The sequence below is a fragment of the Larimichthys crocea genome, unplaced genomic scaffold (genome assembly GCF_000972845.2).
Source record: "Larimichthys crocea isolate SSNF unplaced genomic scaffold, L_crocea_2.0 scaffold44067, whole genome shotgun sequence".
NCBI lineage: Eukaryota > Metazoa > Chordata > Actinopteri > Sciaenidae > Larimichthys > Larimichthys crocea.
Window position 1 is genome coordinate 949 of NW_020855737.1, and position 14234 is coordinate 15182.

The 14234-nt window shown below is 39.5% G+C and overlaps 1 protein-coding gene across 1 annotated transcript; it reads right to left on the reverse strand.

Annotated features, from left to right (window-relative positions):
- Positions 1-5966: 5966 nt before the first annotated feature.
- LOC109138679 (uncharacterized) lies at positions 5967-10358 on the reverse strand. The gene is made up of 10 exons (XM_019259663.2): positions 10279-10358; positions 9453-9555; positions 9071-9211; positions 8661-8842; positions 8382-8518; positions 7524-7617; positions 7052-7387; positions 6725-6890; positions 6444-6571; positions 5967-6316 (listed from the first exon to the last, which is right to left on the reverse strand). The coding sequence occupies exons 2-10, from the start codon at positions 9547-9549 to the stop codon at positions 5993-5995; spliced, it is 1605 nt and encodes a 534-aa protein (XP_019115208.2). The 5' UTR covers positions 9550-9555; positions 10279-10358; the 3' UTR covers positions 5967-5992.
- Between the last annotated feature and the right edge of the window lie 3876 nt (positions 10359-14234).

Below are 14234 nucleotides of genomic sequence, written 5' to 3' on the forward strand. Positions count from 1 at the left end.
AAAACAAAAAAGCCATTTGTGAACTGAATTCTGTTTGTGAAGCGTGATTCTGCATTTGTGGATCACCATTCACACACACACTTCTCTATTCACACACACGCATCTCTTTCCTCAGTTACGCTTTTTTGAGACATTCCTGCCGAGATCCGCAAAGATCCACAAACAAATATTCGGGATTCACAAATGGCCGCCCTCCTCACCACTAGGTGGCAACGTTGTTCTATGTTGTTCTATGTGTACATTGAACGTTATATTTATTCAGCTTTCTGGCCGTAAAAACAACATTTCAGTATATCTGGCATTGTCTGAGGACATTTCTAGCGAGAAATGTGCGTTTTACTCTCTAAATCTATGTTGAATGAAAGCAAATTGTGTTTTATCAGTCCTCTAGCGATAATTTATCGTCATGGTTACCATAGTGTAGCAGTTAAATGCTTTCCGGAGCATGGAATTCTATTCATCCATGTTCTGAGTCTAAATCCTTGAGGCCGATCGACCGTGATGAGTTCTGTTTTACCTGCTACATTAGCCAGCCTAACCTGTTACATCCCAGAACATGGACGGAGGGGTCTGCCACCGTTGTTATGGTAACCATGATGATAATTATCGCTAGAGGACAATAAAACACAATTTGCTTTCATTCAGCCTAGATTTAGAAAGTAAACATTACACTAAAACTTTTCTCGCTAGAAATGTCCTCCGACAATGCCAGATATATCTTGAAATGTTGTTTTTACGGCCAAAGCTGAATAAATATAACGTTCAATGTACACAGAGAACAACACGGCCACCTAGCGGTGAGGGGGGCAGCCATTTGTGAATCCCGAATATTTGTTTGTGGATCTGTATGGATCTCGGCAGGAATGTCTCAAAAAATGCGTAACTGAGAAAGAGATGCAGATTGCAGAATCCGCTTCAAACAGAATTTTCAGTTTTACACATTTTTTGTTTTTACAAATGGGAAATATATTTAAAAATACACGTATATTTGTAAAAACCAAAATACGAATTAGAAATTTGTATTTGTGGATAGCAAAACACGTGTGCAAATCAAGGAACATTTGTAGATCACTCTCTGTGCGTTTACGGTTATTTTTGAGACAAAAATAACTCCATAGCCGGACGCCACAGTCGTTCCGGAGCCGTGACGCAGCGGGGACGGAGACTGTGTGAGCTGACACATTGACAATGACTAACATTGAAACGTATCGACTCCGTCACCGTGGTGGAGCCGTTCTGCATGAGTGTTTTTAGCCTTTACACTTGAAGGGCCCATGTTCAAAATGTATTTGACAAATCCAACAACTCAGTGAGGTACGTTTTCAACTGTGTTGTCTGTTTGAATCTACACCCTTTGAGTTCAGCCACAAACCTTTGTGAAAATTTGTATTTTTTAAGTTTAGTCTTTTATTCAATTACACAATTCCAAGACATAACTCTTTAAAAAGTTTGTAGTCTTACTCTCGAACTCTTCCATAATCTTCCAGAAAGAGTAAATCCACATTGGGATTTTTGAGTTGGCCATGAACTGCACAAAACTAATGATGTGCATTGCACCTGTTTGCGTTCTGCAGCATTTTCTTTGTGGGGTTGGCACCTGCCACATGGCCTTGATAATCTCTGACCAATTTTTCTGAAGAGATGAATCCAGAAGAAAAAATATCAGATCAAATGATCAGCCTCTCATCCGGCTCTGCAGTGGCCTGATAACGAGCCACTCATTTGAATCCGGTGTGTTGGGCAGGAAACATCTAAAAAACATGCAGGGCAGTGTCCTGAGGAATTAGGATTAGAATTAGGGATGGGAATTTCATAATCAAAGCGATACGATACGCATCTTGATACACTGCAACGATTCGATACATTCAGATAATGAATTGCCAGTGTAAGATGCGATACGATTCTCCCACATGCTGCGATACGGTGCGATACAGTACGATTTAATTCTAATACAATGCGGTCCAGTGCGATTCGATACGATACGATGCAATGCAGAAGAAAAGTGCACCATGGAATACAGAGTAGTTCAAGTTATGGCACTTGAAGCATTAAAGCTATGCCTTTTATTTAAAACACATAAAGTAACAGAGTGCTTACAGGTCTCTCTGGAACTGTAGTACCAGTATAACCTTAAACAAAAAGGTTCCTCTTTAGTGCATGTTGTGAACAACTCAAGACCTACAAAAGTTAAGGTTTCCAGGTTAAGCTTTCAAAGTGCATTTAGTTTATACAGGAGGTAAAACAAATAAAATGGGCTACTAAAAAAAAGATTAAGGCCAGGAGATTCCCTCCAATATAACAACTTAAAAAACCAACAAAGGGACTCCATTGCATTTTCCTCCAAATGTAAATGATTCACAGTTATGAAACAATGAGATAACAAGAGAGCAACAGTTCAGGCTACTGAATTGAAACATTTAACCCAGATGTGTCTTTTTCAAGTTCTTTTTAAGAAAGATCAATTGATCAACATGGTCAGGGTGCAAGAGACTTCGTTGGGCAGTAACAATATTGCCTGCACTGCTAACACACGCTCAGAGACACGCTAGTTGCTGGGATGGACAAGTAATCTTTGGCTAAAGATGAAGGAGTGGTAGGTCTGCCTGCTTTTTCCACCACTGCAACACATCACCGCCTAGTTCTAAGAGTCTCTTTCTCTGTATTTTAAAATTCATCCTTAGCTTTCTCCCTTGTGGTCTTCATTGGTGTTCTTGTGGTGACAAACTCTCCAAACAGCTGGTCCATGCAGTCTTCTTTTTGGGAGAAGGCAAGACATCATCATCTATAGAGGACATGTGCAAGATTATTAGTGTTGACAACTACGAGCAGTCAACACCGCACAACCACACACACTATTTAACCATAATAACATGTACATGCATTGCATACACCAACAACATCTTAAACTGTGTGCTGTATTAAAAAGATCTGCATCTTTCAGATAAAAGATAAAATATATCATAAATGAACAGTCACTACTCCAAGCACAGTCAAAACAAACCTCTTCTTCTTCTATGTGGGGCTTCTATCACCTCCTCCTTCAGCTGCCCCTCCTTCATCCAGTGCCCCTCCATCATCCAGTGCACTCCTTCATCCAGTGCACCTATGCCTTTCATCTGACAAACCATATCAAAGTCAAATTGTATTTATTGTCAAAAATCTATGTAACAAGTGTTTGCACAGAAGTTGATATGAGACATTGACATCTTACACACACACAGTGCCGTAAAGAATACAACATAATATACCTTATTTAAATTTCATTCAACTAAACATTAGACAACGACCAAAATTAACTAAGGTATTGAGCTAGTGTGTGTGTGTGTGTGTGTTTGTGAGAGAGGGGGGGGTAGAGTGAGTGAGTGAGGAGGGTAAATAGTCACATTCTATGATTTAAAATAAAATAAAAATAATAATAATATTACCTTTTCGTTCATCTTCACCAACTCTGCTGTTTTTCACCGAAGATGAGCTCTCTGGAGTCGACGTCATCAAGGAAAGTCAGGTCTTTGAATCGGGGATCAAGGGCCGATGCACTGTTGAGGAGTTCTTGGAGCTCCACGTAACGATCGAAAAAATCCTGTCGGAAGCGCCGCTTCATCTCTGCGATGATTGGCATGTCGGTGTTGTCTTCAGAGAAGTGTTTGTGGAGTTTGGCTTGTATTGGGGCGATCATTGAGATGGTTGGGCTTTTTTCCTCACTTAGAAGTGTAAATGAAAGCTTGATCTTCATTTATAATGATATTGTTGATCCTTCTGAAAACAGGCATTTCCATATCTGTTCTTATACAAACAAACATACCAATTTGATATTCAGTTCCATAGTTCTTTACCCAATTAGTAGTTGACACATCAGAGTATGCATTCACATTAAACAAAGCACTTAAAGTCTCACCACCCTCCAAGCTATCAATTATTTCCTTCTTCACCGGACCATATTGAAACCTCTGAAAATTAAAATTCTCCCAGTGATAAGCTAGCTGTCTCTGGTGTTGTTTTACAAGTGTTTTAGTGATATTTTTGAAATTCTTAACAGATCTTTTAAAAAAATTATGTTTCGCCTCAAACCTCATGCACCATACATGAAGGAGTGGACCTATTTTACGAATACACCTGGGATAATGTATCATAAAATGATGTTTTGGAATTAATCTTCTTTCAGGAAACAAAGATTTGAACAGCTTGTGGTGATCATTAATTAAATGCTTCAAATAATATGTCATACCATTAGTAACAACTGGTGAAAACACGATATTCACTATCTGAATCAAGAGGAGGAGAAGGTTCCAAAAACTGTTATTTCTTTCAACTACATCACCAAAAATAAGGGGAGCATTTCTCACAAGACACCATGACTGAATAGCATTCAATCCAAGATCTTTGCTACCATCATCCATTTTCAACCCACTTGGCCTGTTTCTTCTCTCAATATAACCATAATTGAAACTTTGGATCCTCTGTGACAATGTTTCCAAAGATAGATACTTCTTATTGACAAGGTATTGAAAGACAAGTTTCAATTCGTACTGCACTACACCTTCAAGCAGATCATGCATTATGTCAGCTGCATAGTTGTCAGAGGTGTGGAAAAAACGTAGTTCGTTAAGCAAGCATGTCTTCTTGACACCAAATGTTGACGCCAGCATAGGATTTTCCTGTAGAGCTTCACAATGTTCTGTATGGATTTCTTTTGTACGAAAAATCAAAGCAGGATTATCCTCAGTGTAGACAGACTGTAACTCTTCCTTAGTGGTTAAACAAAATCTACAAAAATATGTTGCACTGAAGGACTCAACATAACCAAATATCCCGTGTAAACCTAGATTATCACCTGTTACTTGAATAACAGACCCTAGCAATGGTGAGTCAGAAAAAGGCACCTCTATTCCTTCTGTTTCTAGAGTTTTAACATCATCAATGAGAGGCTTTAGTATGTTGTCAAATCCGTATTTCTTCAAGTCTTGTGAGTGAAAGAGTGCCACAACGTGAATATTCATCAATACAGAGTTACATTTTGGGGGCAGATTCCTCAATATGAAGTAAATACAACCAAGTTTGTGTATGCCCTTCTTTGAACCTAAGGGATTTGCGGTCTCAAAATCATCATAATAAAGTTGAATCTGTAGAGCATGTTTTTGCTGGGAATACAAGTTATTACTTTTTAAGTATGAACCATCACATATATCTTTATAAATACCTTCTTCATGTTGTTTGTCCTGCAGAAAACATTCACATAAGTCACTGTTCTTGAACATAGACTTCAGGGTTCCCAAGATGGGTACATACACAAATTTATCTGTTACGGGGATCTGATTGTAAACTCCTGTTGTTCGATCTCTGCGAACATCAAATCGCACCCCGAGAACATATTCTACAGGTTCAACTATTTCCCACTTTTCCTCAAAGAACTTCTGTCGTTTGGCTCCTGTATTTAAGACTGAGAAAGGATTTTCTAGTTGATCAAAACAATTTTTCACCTTCTTTTCCAAATCTGTGCCTTGAATCTCTGAAGAAGTACAACTTAGAACAGCCTCTCTCACTTGCATATGAATATCAGATACAAGCTCTTCGATTGACCCTACTATTGCTTGGACACTGCTCTCAGCAACACCTGATGCCTGTAACTGTGCTACAACAGAACCACACTTGTTTAACACATGATGCTTATCAATAGAGATCTGGTTGGTTACATGAGTGTCTGTACAGACTGCCTGAGAAGTTGAAGGCTCATCGCTTTCTATTTGAGTGTCCACATTGTCCATAGTATTTGTTGAAACACTGTCCCTGTGAAAACGAATCAGGTGCTTCTTAAAACCTGAGTAAGTGCAAAATAATGAAGAACATCCCGGCTGTCCACACTTTAAACGTAATGTCTTTGCCGGATATAAACCGTGGTGAAATCTCAAATGCTGACAAAGCAATGCAGAACTTATGTGGTGCACTTTACAGATAAAACAAATCAACATAGTTGCATCCAAGGATGTGTATCACCTCAAGTATCGGTGCGCAGCAGTCGTGCTCTGAGCTCCTTGACTCTGGGACTTTCCTTTGTATTTCCCACATCGATGTTGAACACCGTGGTTTGGATGAATGTATAGAAGTTGTTGAGGGATTCATGGTAGTTAACACTGAAGATGAAATGTGCCTTGAAGAGTTCATCGAAAGCTGCCAGGGATGTCTGCGCCTTGCAAGGGATGGCTTTGTGGTCAACAATAACATAGAACCTTTGGATGTTGTTCTTCTGTTCACCGACACACAGCAGGAAGGGCTGTCCTGGTTCCACACTCCCAAGGAAGGTCTCAACACTGGCTCCAATCTACAACAAAAAGTGTAAAAGAGTACTATGAGAAAAAATAACAATGTAAGGGGAGCAACCACTAAAAACACACACAAGAAGCGGCAGTGTCAGAAATACATAAAAAGCACACTAAAATATGGCATACCCTCAGATATCTCACAACATGGTCGATCGCTTGACATGAGCTAATTTTAGCACTCTTCTTGTGGCCTTTTGCGGTAGGGGGAAGTAGATGAACCAACAGCAGAATGCTTGAGAGGTCACTGTCCCAGCCTAGGGAAAAAGTAGAAGTATAAGACTGTTAGAAACGATTAAATCAGACAATAGCCTTAAATAAATCCAGATTATGCCACAGACAATATTTAAAGTTTTTAGAATCTTGTCAGAAAATTTAAATGTTTTAAAGAAAAAATTAGCCACACTTACCAAACTCATTTGAGTTTTGCTGTGGAGATAAGAGGTCCTCAATATGCTCATTAGAAATCAGGTTCTTGCAGTCTGCCAGGATTTTAGCTTTGAAGTAGGAGGGCCATTTGGCCAAAAATCTGCCGGAAACCTCCCCTCCAAACATCATGGTGAAGTCTTGGTCAATCTACAAAAAAAACAAACATCTTAAATCCTTACAACCTCTCCCAGAAATAAGACCATCCACAAATGATCTTCAAATCTTTTTATGCCTGTGCAACTGAAAGTATAAACTCTGATTAAGCATTGTTCACACAAGTAATTCAAATAAATGGATGTATTTCTTACCAAACCAGGGGTGTCGAGAAAACGCGGGAACACGTCCAAGACTGCTAAGGAGGCTTGCTGGTCTTGAACCAGTGTCTGGCGGTGTTGAAATGTTGCCCTCATCTTCTCTTTGATAACTGATTGATCAGTTGAATGCTTCAATAAGGATATTGCCTCACAGCATTCCTCACCAAACAGTTGCTCGTCAATCAGGAGAAAATCCCTCGTGCTCTTTGGACCATATGTAGAAGTCATGCTGGTGGAGCATCTCCGGGACTGAATGGCAGTGTTGCGCTGGACGGTCTTTATCCTCCAGGCCAAGTAGCCAGATCCACTCTCCGCATCATAGTAGTGTTCCTGTAAAATCAAAAAAGAAAAACATAACTGAGAAACACAGGGGACCCCAGAAAAACCCAGCACCACAAGGCAATGACAGAACATACACATAATTCCCTTCATAAATTGTAATATCATCATTCATTTACAAACTTACATATCCATTTTTGGAGTATGGATCTCTGAGGTTGGGAAATAGAGTGATGATGCCAACAGCATATTTTGTTCGTACCCAGGTTGGTGGGACCCTCCTTTAAAAGTAGAAAATTTATTATTTTTCAAGCATTAAAACAAGAAAAAAATGTCTTAAATATCAAATAAGAATTTCAGAGAGAATAAAACTTACTGAACCAAAAAAAAAAACAATTAAAAAGTAAAATGTATATATTGCAATCAAATGATTTGTGTAATGGTGTAACTACTGGTCTTACTTATTTGATAATGTGATTTTTTTTTTACTGTTCCCTTTCTTCTTATTGATCAGACTTTTGCTCTCACTATGTTTACATGCAGAAAATATTCAATTTTTTGGCCTTATTAAAAAAAAGGAAGGACTAAAGAAAATGAATATTCCACTAATATTTTCGTTTACATGCAGCTGTGCATATCTAAATGAGATTTTTACAAAGTCTGATCAATGAGAGAGAAGCAGAGGAAACTGTAAACAAAAGGACATATCAAAAAAGTACAAGATCAGCACATTTACGGAAATAATTTGGTTGCAATTTTTACTTTTGAGATGATATTTTTTTGCTTTAGCAAGTTTTATTCTCGCTCAAATTCTTATTTTTGTTTGATATTTAAGAAGTTTTGTTTGATTATATGGACACAAATCTAATTCAACATAAAGCCCTTTTATGTTGAATTAGTGCAACAGGAGACTACAGTAATGGAATTGCTTTTAACTGTTAAGGTTGTGTGACACCCTTTTGCTCAACCGTTTTCAAAATGGACACATCCTCTAATAATATTTATGGAAGCATGATTAGCATAAAGTGAAACATTCAATGCTTACCCATGAACTTCAATCATGTCAGCCACCAATAGGTTTACCATCTGTCGGTGTGTACCATCCATCAATGTCTTTGTTTGGTCATATTCGTGCAAGATTTCCCCCCCCCCTGGTTTAGATTGGAGAACATCTCTCACCATCTAAAAGATAAGGAAAAATCAGAACGGTAGACATCATGTTAGCCTTTCTTGCAACAAAACCACAACCTGTCTGCACAATATCTTTGTGTTTGAGGATTAATCATTTATTTCATTTTTTACAAAAATGAAGGTAGCTGCATACCATTTGTGCTGCTTCCCGATCAGCGTGGGTTCTTTTCATTCCACTGTTTCTTTCAAGAATTATTGTTGCATCTGATGAATCAGACTGCACAGAGGATACAGTGGATCGAGACGATGGAGAGGATGAGGTGTCCCACACAGGTGACTCCAAAGAAGTGCATGATTGATCTTCATGGAGCACAACTGCAAGACAGTTAAAGAAATGTACACAAACATGGTTGAAAAGATAATTATTGCTCAAGGTCCCCTAACAACTTCTTTTTGGCTTCACAACCAAGCTGTCTATCACAGGAGGGCACAACAGGCTAACACTCACTGACAGTGAACTTTGATATACAAACACATTCAGTCCTACACAATGCTCATCAGAACTTCTAGTGGATGATCCACATTTTTGGACCCAGGTCTTACCTGTAGATTTTTCTGTGGACACCTTGATGGTAAGGTCCCCTGCTTGTAAAAGCTCCTCAAACACATCTGCATCCACTTCTGTCCCTGACTCATCTGTCAAATGCAGCACGGTCTGTAGTGGAAGACCTAACTTTTCTATGACTGGGAGAATATTAGATTTAGAAAAATAATAATTATTATACGATGGAATTCAGAGCAGTGTGTGGACTTCAGATAATCTAAAAATTTAACATTTTGACTGCACACAAGACATGATTAAAATTGGCCAACATGATTAATGTGGGTGTGACAATATAACCAGTTTAAAAGCACATTATAAATTGAGTTGACATTACATCAGTTCACTTAAACAATCAGAGCTGTGTAAAAAAGTAATACCAACCTTTCTGAAGAAATGTATTGAAGTCTTCATAGCCTTCTTCATTCTTGGCCACTTTAACATACTTCTGACTTTCACCAAATCTCACCTTGACCAACATAATGTACTGTGAAGAAAACAAAGTACCTTCATGAAGTACCAAAACACTACCGCTTTTGTCCACATGTGTCGCCAGAATCACCGAGAAATGGAAAGTATTAAGTGCCGCTTTAATCTCACGTTAAAAAAAAAATTAACGTTGTTAAAATTATTTTGCGTTAACAAGTTAATAACATATTTTTGACAGCAATAAAATATACACATACATACCGAGCAATGTGCAACATTTATGTACAATAATGCAAAAAACAACCTCTAATACAGCAAGCAGTTAACATGTGCCCTATGTTGTAGCTCCAATATAGTCAGTCATTAGTACAAATGTGCATACTGATCAAATTATGCATGTTAGTTGATATTTCTGAGCAACAGGGACATTATTACGTAAATATTTGCCCATCCCAATAACAGCATGAAGCTACAATCATGCAGCTAACATGCACTGCTCTGAAAAGAAGTAACTTTGATCTGCTTCGACCGAAACAGACCAGTGTACTGCTTGCTTATTTTAATTTCTCCATGAGAAAAATATTACTGTATTCCTAGTTACACATATATAGGATAATCCTTTTCAATCAGCTAGGCAATATATAACTTGAACTTGAATGGTGAGCTGGTTAGCAAAGGCTAGCTAACCAATTAGGATATTTAGCTTTAGCTACCTGCAGAAATACATTTACTAACATTACTGAGTAGAAAAAGTAATTAAATAGACATATTGGCTACTTACACATGCTCCTCGTCACTCTTTTCCAGGCGAATTGCGATTTTCCAGGTGAAGTGAACACGTGTGGACAAGAACCCCTGGGCAGCAGATTAGGAAACCCAGTGTACATTACTATTAACACTACGATCTTGTTAAATCAACACTTGTAGAGTTGTTTGCACGATATGACATTTGACTCCCTCTAACAACACCAACTCTTTTTGAGGAATAACTATCTTGTAGTTGAATTAAACATGAACAAGAGTTAAAATTACTCTCTATTTTAACTGTCAACTCTAACACTGAAAATCTAACACTTTTGATTTTGCTTGTGTATGTCTTTTGTGTGCATGCAGCAAGTGGCTGTGCTAAAGGAATACAATCTTAAACGCCACTAAGAGAGTCGGCAAGTTCGTAAGTTGGAAAGATATTCACAGATCGGACTTCCGGGATCAATAAGTAAGAGGCGAAACGTTCAAACACAAAGATGCCTCTTTCACATCGTAATAGCATATACTACGAGCCACAAGAACCAAAAACCCGTTTTGTAAAAGAACAAGCCGTCCTCCGAGCTGGACACATAACAGTGATCTCCACGAGCAGCCAGCGGCCTGACGAGCGCAGGGAGGTCTGCAAATTTCAGTTTCAAGAGAGACGCTGCAAACAAAAATCAATAACTCCACTGTTAACAGTGTTATGACTCCAGAATCACTCCACGCGTCAACAGTCTCCTCGTGGTCATACTACAACACTGTTTGGGAAAAATATACTTTTTTATAATTTTGGGAATTCTTATGGCAAATATATCAATACTCCACTGTTATGCATTATTAGGACTCCAAAATCACTCCACACGTCAACAGTCTCCTGTGGTCATCATACAACAGGTGTTTTGGAAAAAATACTTTTTTATTATTTTGGGGAGACTGAAGGTCTAACTTGGCTTTGATGATTGTCATTGATGTAACTTGGAACATTTCTACATCATTTTTTTTATTGTTCAAAGCTATATTGTTAAAATAATCCAAACTCATGCCTTCCATGTCATCTGCTTGCTCTGCTATGAGCTCTGCTGTGAGATATGACAAACATTGAGCCTCAGGTTGTTACTTTTTATTTATTGAAGAAAAATTCTTAAATAAAAAGATTATGTATTGCACTCGTTTTTAGCATTTTTTTATCTAAATATTTTTTTTATATTTTCAAATTTATGCAGTGATTTTTGTGCTCTGGCCAGCTTGAGCTCATATATAGTTCGGCCCCTGGACCAAAATGAGTTTGACACCCCTGATCTAAATAGTTATATATTTACCTAGTGTATTGTAAAAACCACAGGGTTGGTCCTAGGCTGTTTGCTGTTCCAGGAAGTGAGGGGTGGAGCTGAGAAATTGATGCAGGTTGCGATCAGGAGGCTGTTTCCGGCCTTATCTACTGGTCTGCTACGAGCAGTATGACCTGAGTTGGTAATCTGGGTTATAAAACTGCCAAGTACTGGTGTTAGGAAGTTCATAGTCAAACGTTTTGTTTTGTTTTGTTTTACTTTTGGGTGTGCTTGAGCTCAGGTTGTCTTTGTATATGGACGTTTGGCTAGTTTGGTTGAGTTTTCTGCATGGTTCATTGCTTTGTTTTGGTTGGATGTGCATATCGTCAGGGCTACAGCTAAGGTGGGAGAGAGTTTTAGTATTTGGGACCGGATGACATGAGTTCATTATTCTTGGCACACTTGCTGGAATTGTCACTTTCCCTGATAGGATGAAGGCACGTTGCTTAGAGCTGTTATTATACAAATATGTTATTGCTGAATGAACTCACCTGCTGGTAACTCTGAATGGCTTTCAACTGGTGAGAGAGCAAAGGAGAGTGGGAAGAAGGAGGGTGAAGGGATAGCGATGTTTGTAAATAATATCCTGGACACATTAAGCAGCAATTCTGCACAAAAGACATTGAGCAGTTAGCCGTTGGCATTCTTCCCTATTACCTCCGAGATACAAGATTAACTACCTCGAAAAGTTCTCTGATGATACAGCCGTTGTGGGATGTGTATCAGAAGAAAATGAGCAGGAGTACCTAAGAGGTGATTGCAGACCTTCACATCAACTCCAAAAGAAAGAGATGGCGATTGATTTCCAGAAAAAGACGCCTCAGATCACACCATTGAACATCCAATGATTGGATATTGAGGTGGGAGCATACAAATACCTGGGTGTTCACCTTAACAATAAACTGGACTGGTCGGACACCACAGACATCCTGTACAAAAAACGGGCAAAGTCGTCTCCATCTACTGGGGAGATTGAGGTCCTTTGGAGCGTGCAGGACTCTGTTAAAAGCCTTCTATGACACTGTAGTGGCATCTGCAATATTGTATACAGTGGTCTGCTGGGAAGAGGGAAGCATGGAGACAGACAAGAAAAGACTCAACAAACTGGTCAAGAGACCAGCTCTGTCCTGGACTTCATCATGAACAAGCTCTCCAACCCCCTGCATGAGACTGATGGGACCTTAAGCAGCTCCTTCAGCAACAGACTTCTGATCCCACTGTGTAAGTACTGCTGCAGGTGTCCAACAGCTGTCTCTTTAACACCGGCATGAATTTATGAATTTGTGTATATGAGCTGCTGTGACAAGTGAATTTCCTCGGTGAGGGATCATTAGTCTTCATGTCTTCCTTTGACATTTTCTATCAAGGTCAAGTAAAAATGTTTAGGACTGGACAAAAGAATTGTCGACTAAGTTCCCTGCCACTCACCCTTTACATTTTGTGGTGGGACAGCAGAAGGACTGATATATTAGTTGTCTAAAGTTATTTAGCATATCCTATCCAGTTGTGTATATGGGAGCTGATTTTCCTGTTATATGGTGTAATTTGTGTAACTCTGTATTAATTATGTCACATTTTTTGACTTGTTATTGTAAGTATAATACTATACACTGTCAGGCCGGGACTCAAATGAGGACTCAGATGCAGAGTTAGACAGTAAGCGGTTTTATTCAGGACGGGGAAAATCCTCGACCGAGTGAGGCTATGAAAAGGCCCTAAACTAAAGGAAACAAAAATCACTCCAAGGAGGAAAAAACTCTGAACTTACACTAAATAAACAAATCAAAAATCCACTCTCAACGAGGACAAAAAGCTAGGACTAATAGTAATTAAAGATTAACGAAATCAAAACTCATAAGGAGGAAAAACAAAAAGGCTATGAAAATCAACTTAAGGCGCTCAAAAACGAGGCTGAAAACACACTAGACTAGAACAAAGTAACAAAAGGCTAGAGACTAGGAATTACAACAGAAACACTCAGTCAGAGAAAACAAAAAGATACTTGAGCTAAGGAGCGGTGGCTATGGACTATGAGAAAAAGGCTTTGGTGCACGACGAAGGACGAAACACTTTGGCAACACGACAAAAGGGAGACCAACAAATATACACAGGTAATGGGGAACAGGTGGAAACAATCAGGGCGGGAAGACAATCAGACCGGTGACACACGAGGAAGGCAAGTGACCTGAACGAGAGGAGAGTTATCTTTTTTCAAATAAAACAGAAATGACAAGACATGACAAAAACCCAACTGTGACCTCACCGCGTGTGACAGTACCCCCCCCCCCCCCCCTAGGGCCGACTCCTGACGGCCCAGGCGGTCAGGGTGTGATCCCATAAAAGTCATCTATCAGGCTGATGTCGATGATGTGACGCGAAGGAACCCACTGTCGCTCCTCCGGGCCGTACCCCCCCAGTCCACCAAGAACTGCCTGCCCCGACCCCGGTGCGCACAGCCAGTATTTCTTGACCTTATAGACTGGACCCCCGTCCACTACTCAAGGAGGAGAGGGGGGGAGGGCCGGGACCATGGGAACTCTCCTTGACCGGTTTGACCTGACTTACGTGAAACGTGGGTGGACACGGAGAGACCGGGGGAGACGAAGGACGAACCGCTGCATTCCGACAACCTTGTTATGGGGAAAGACCCCGCGAACGC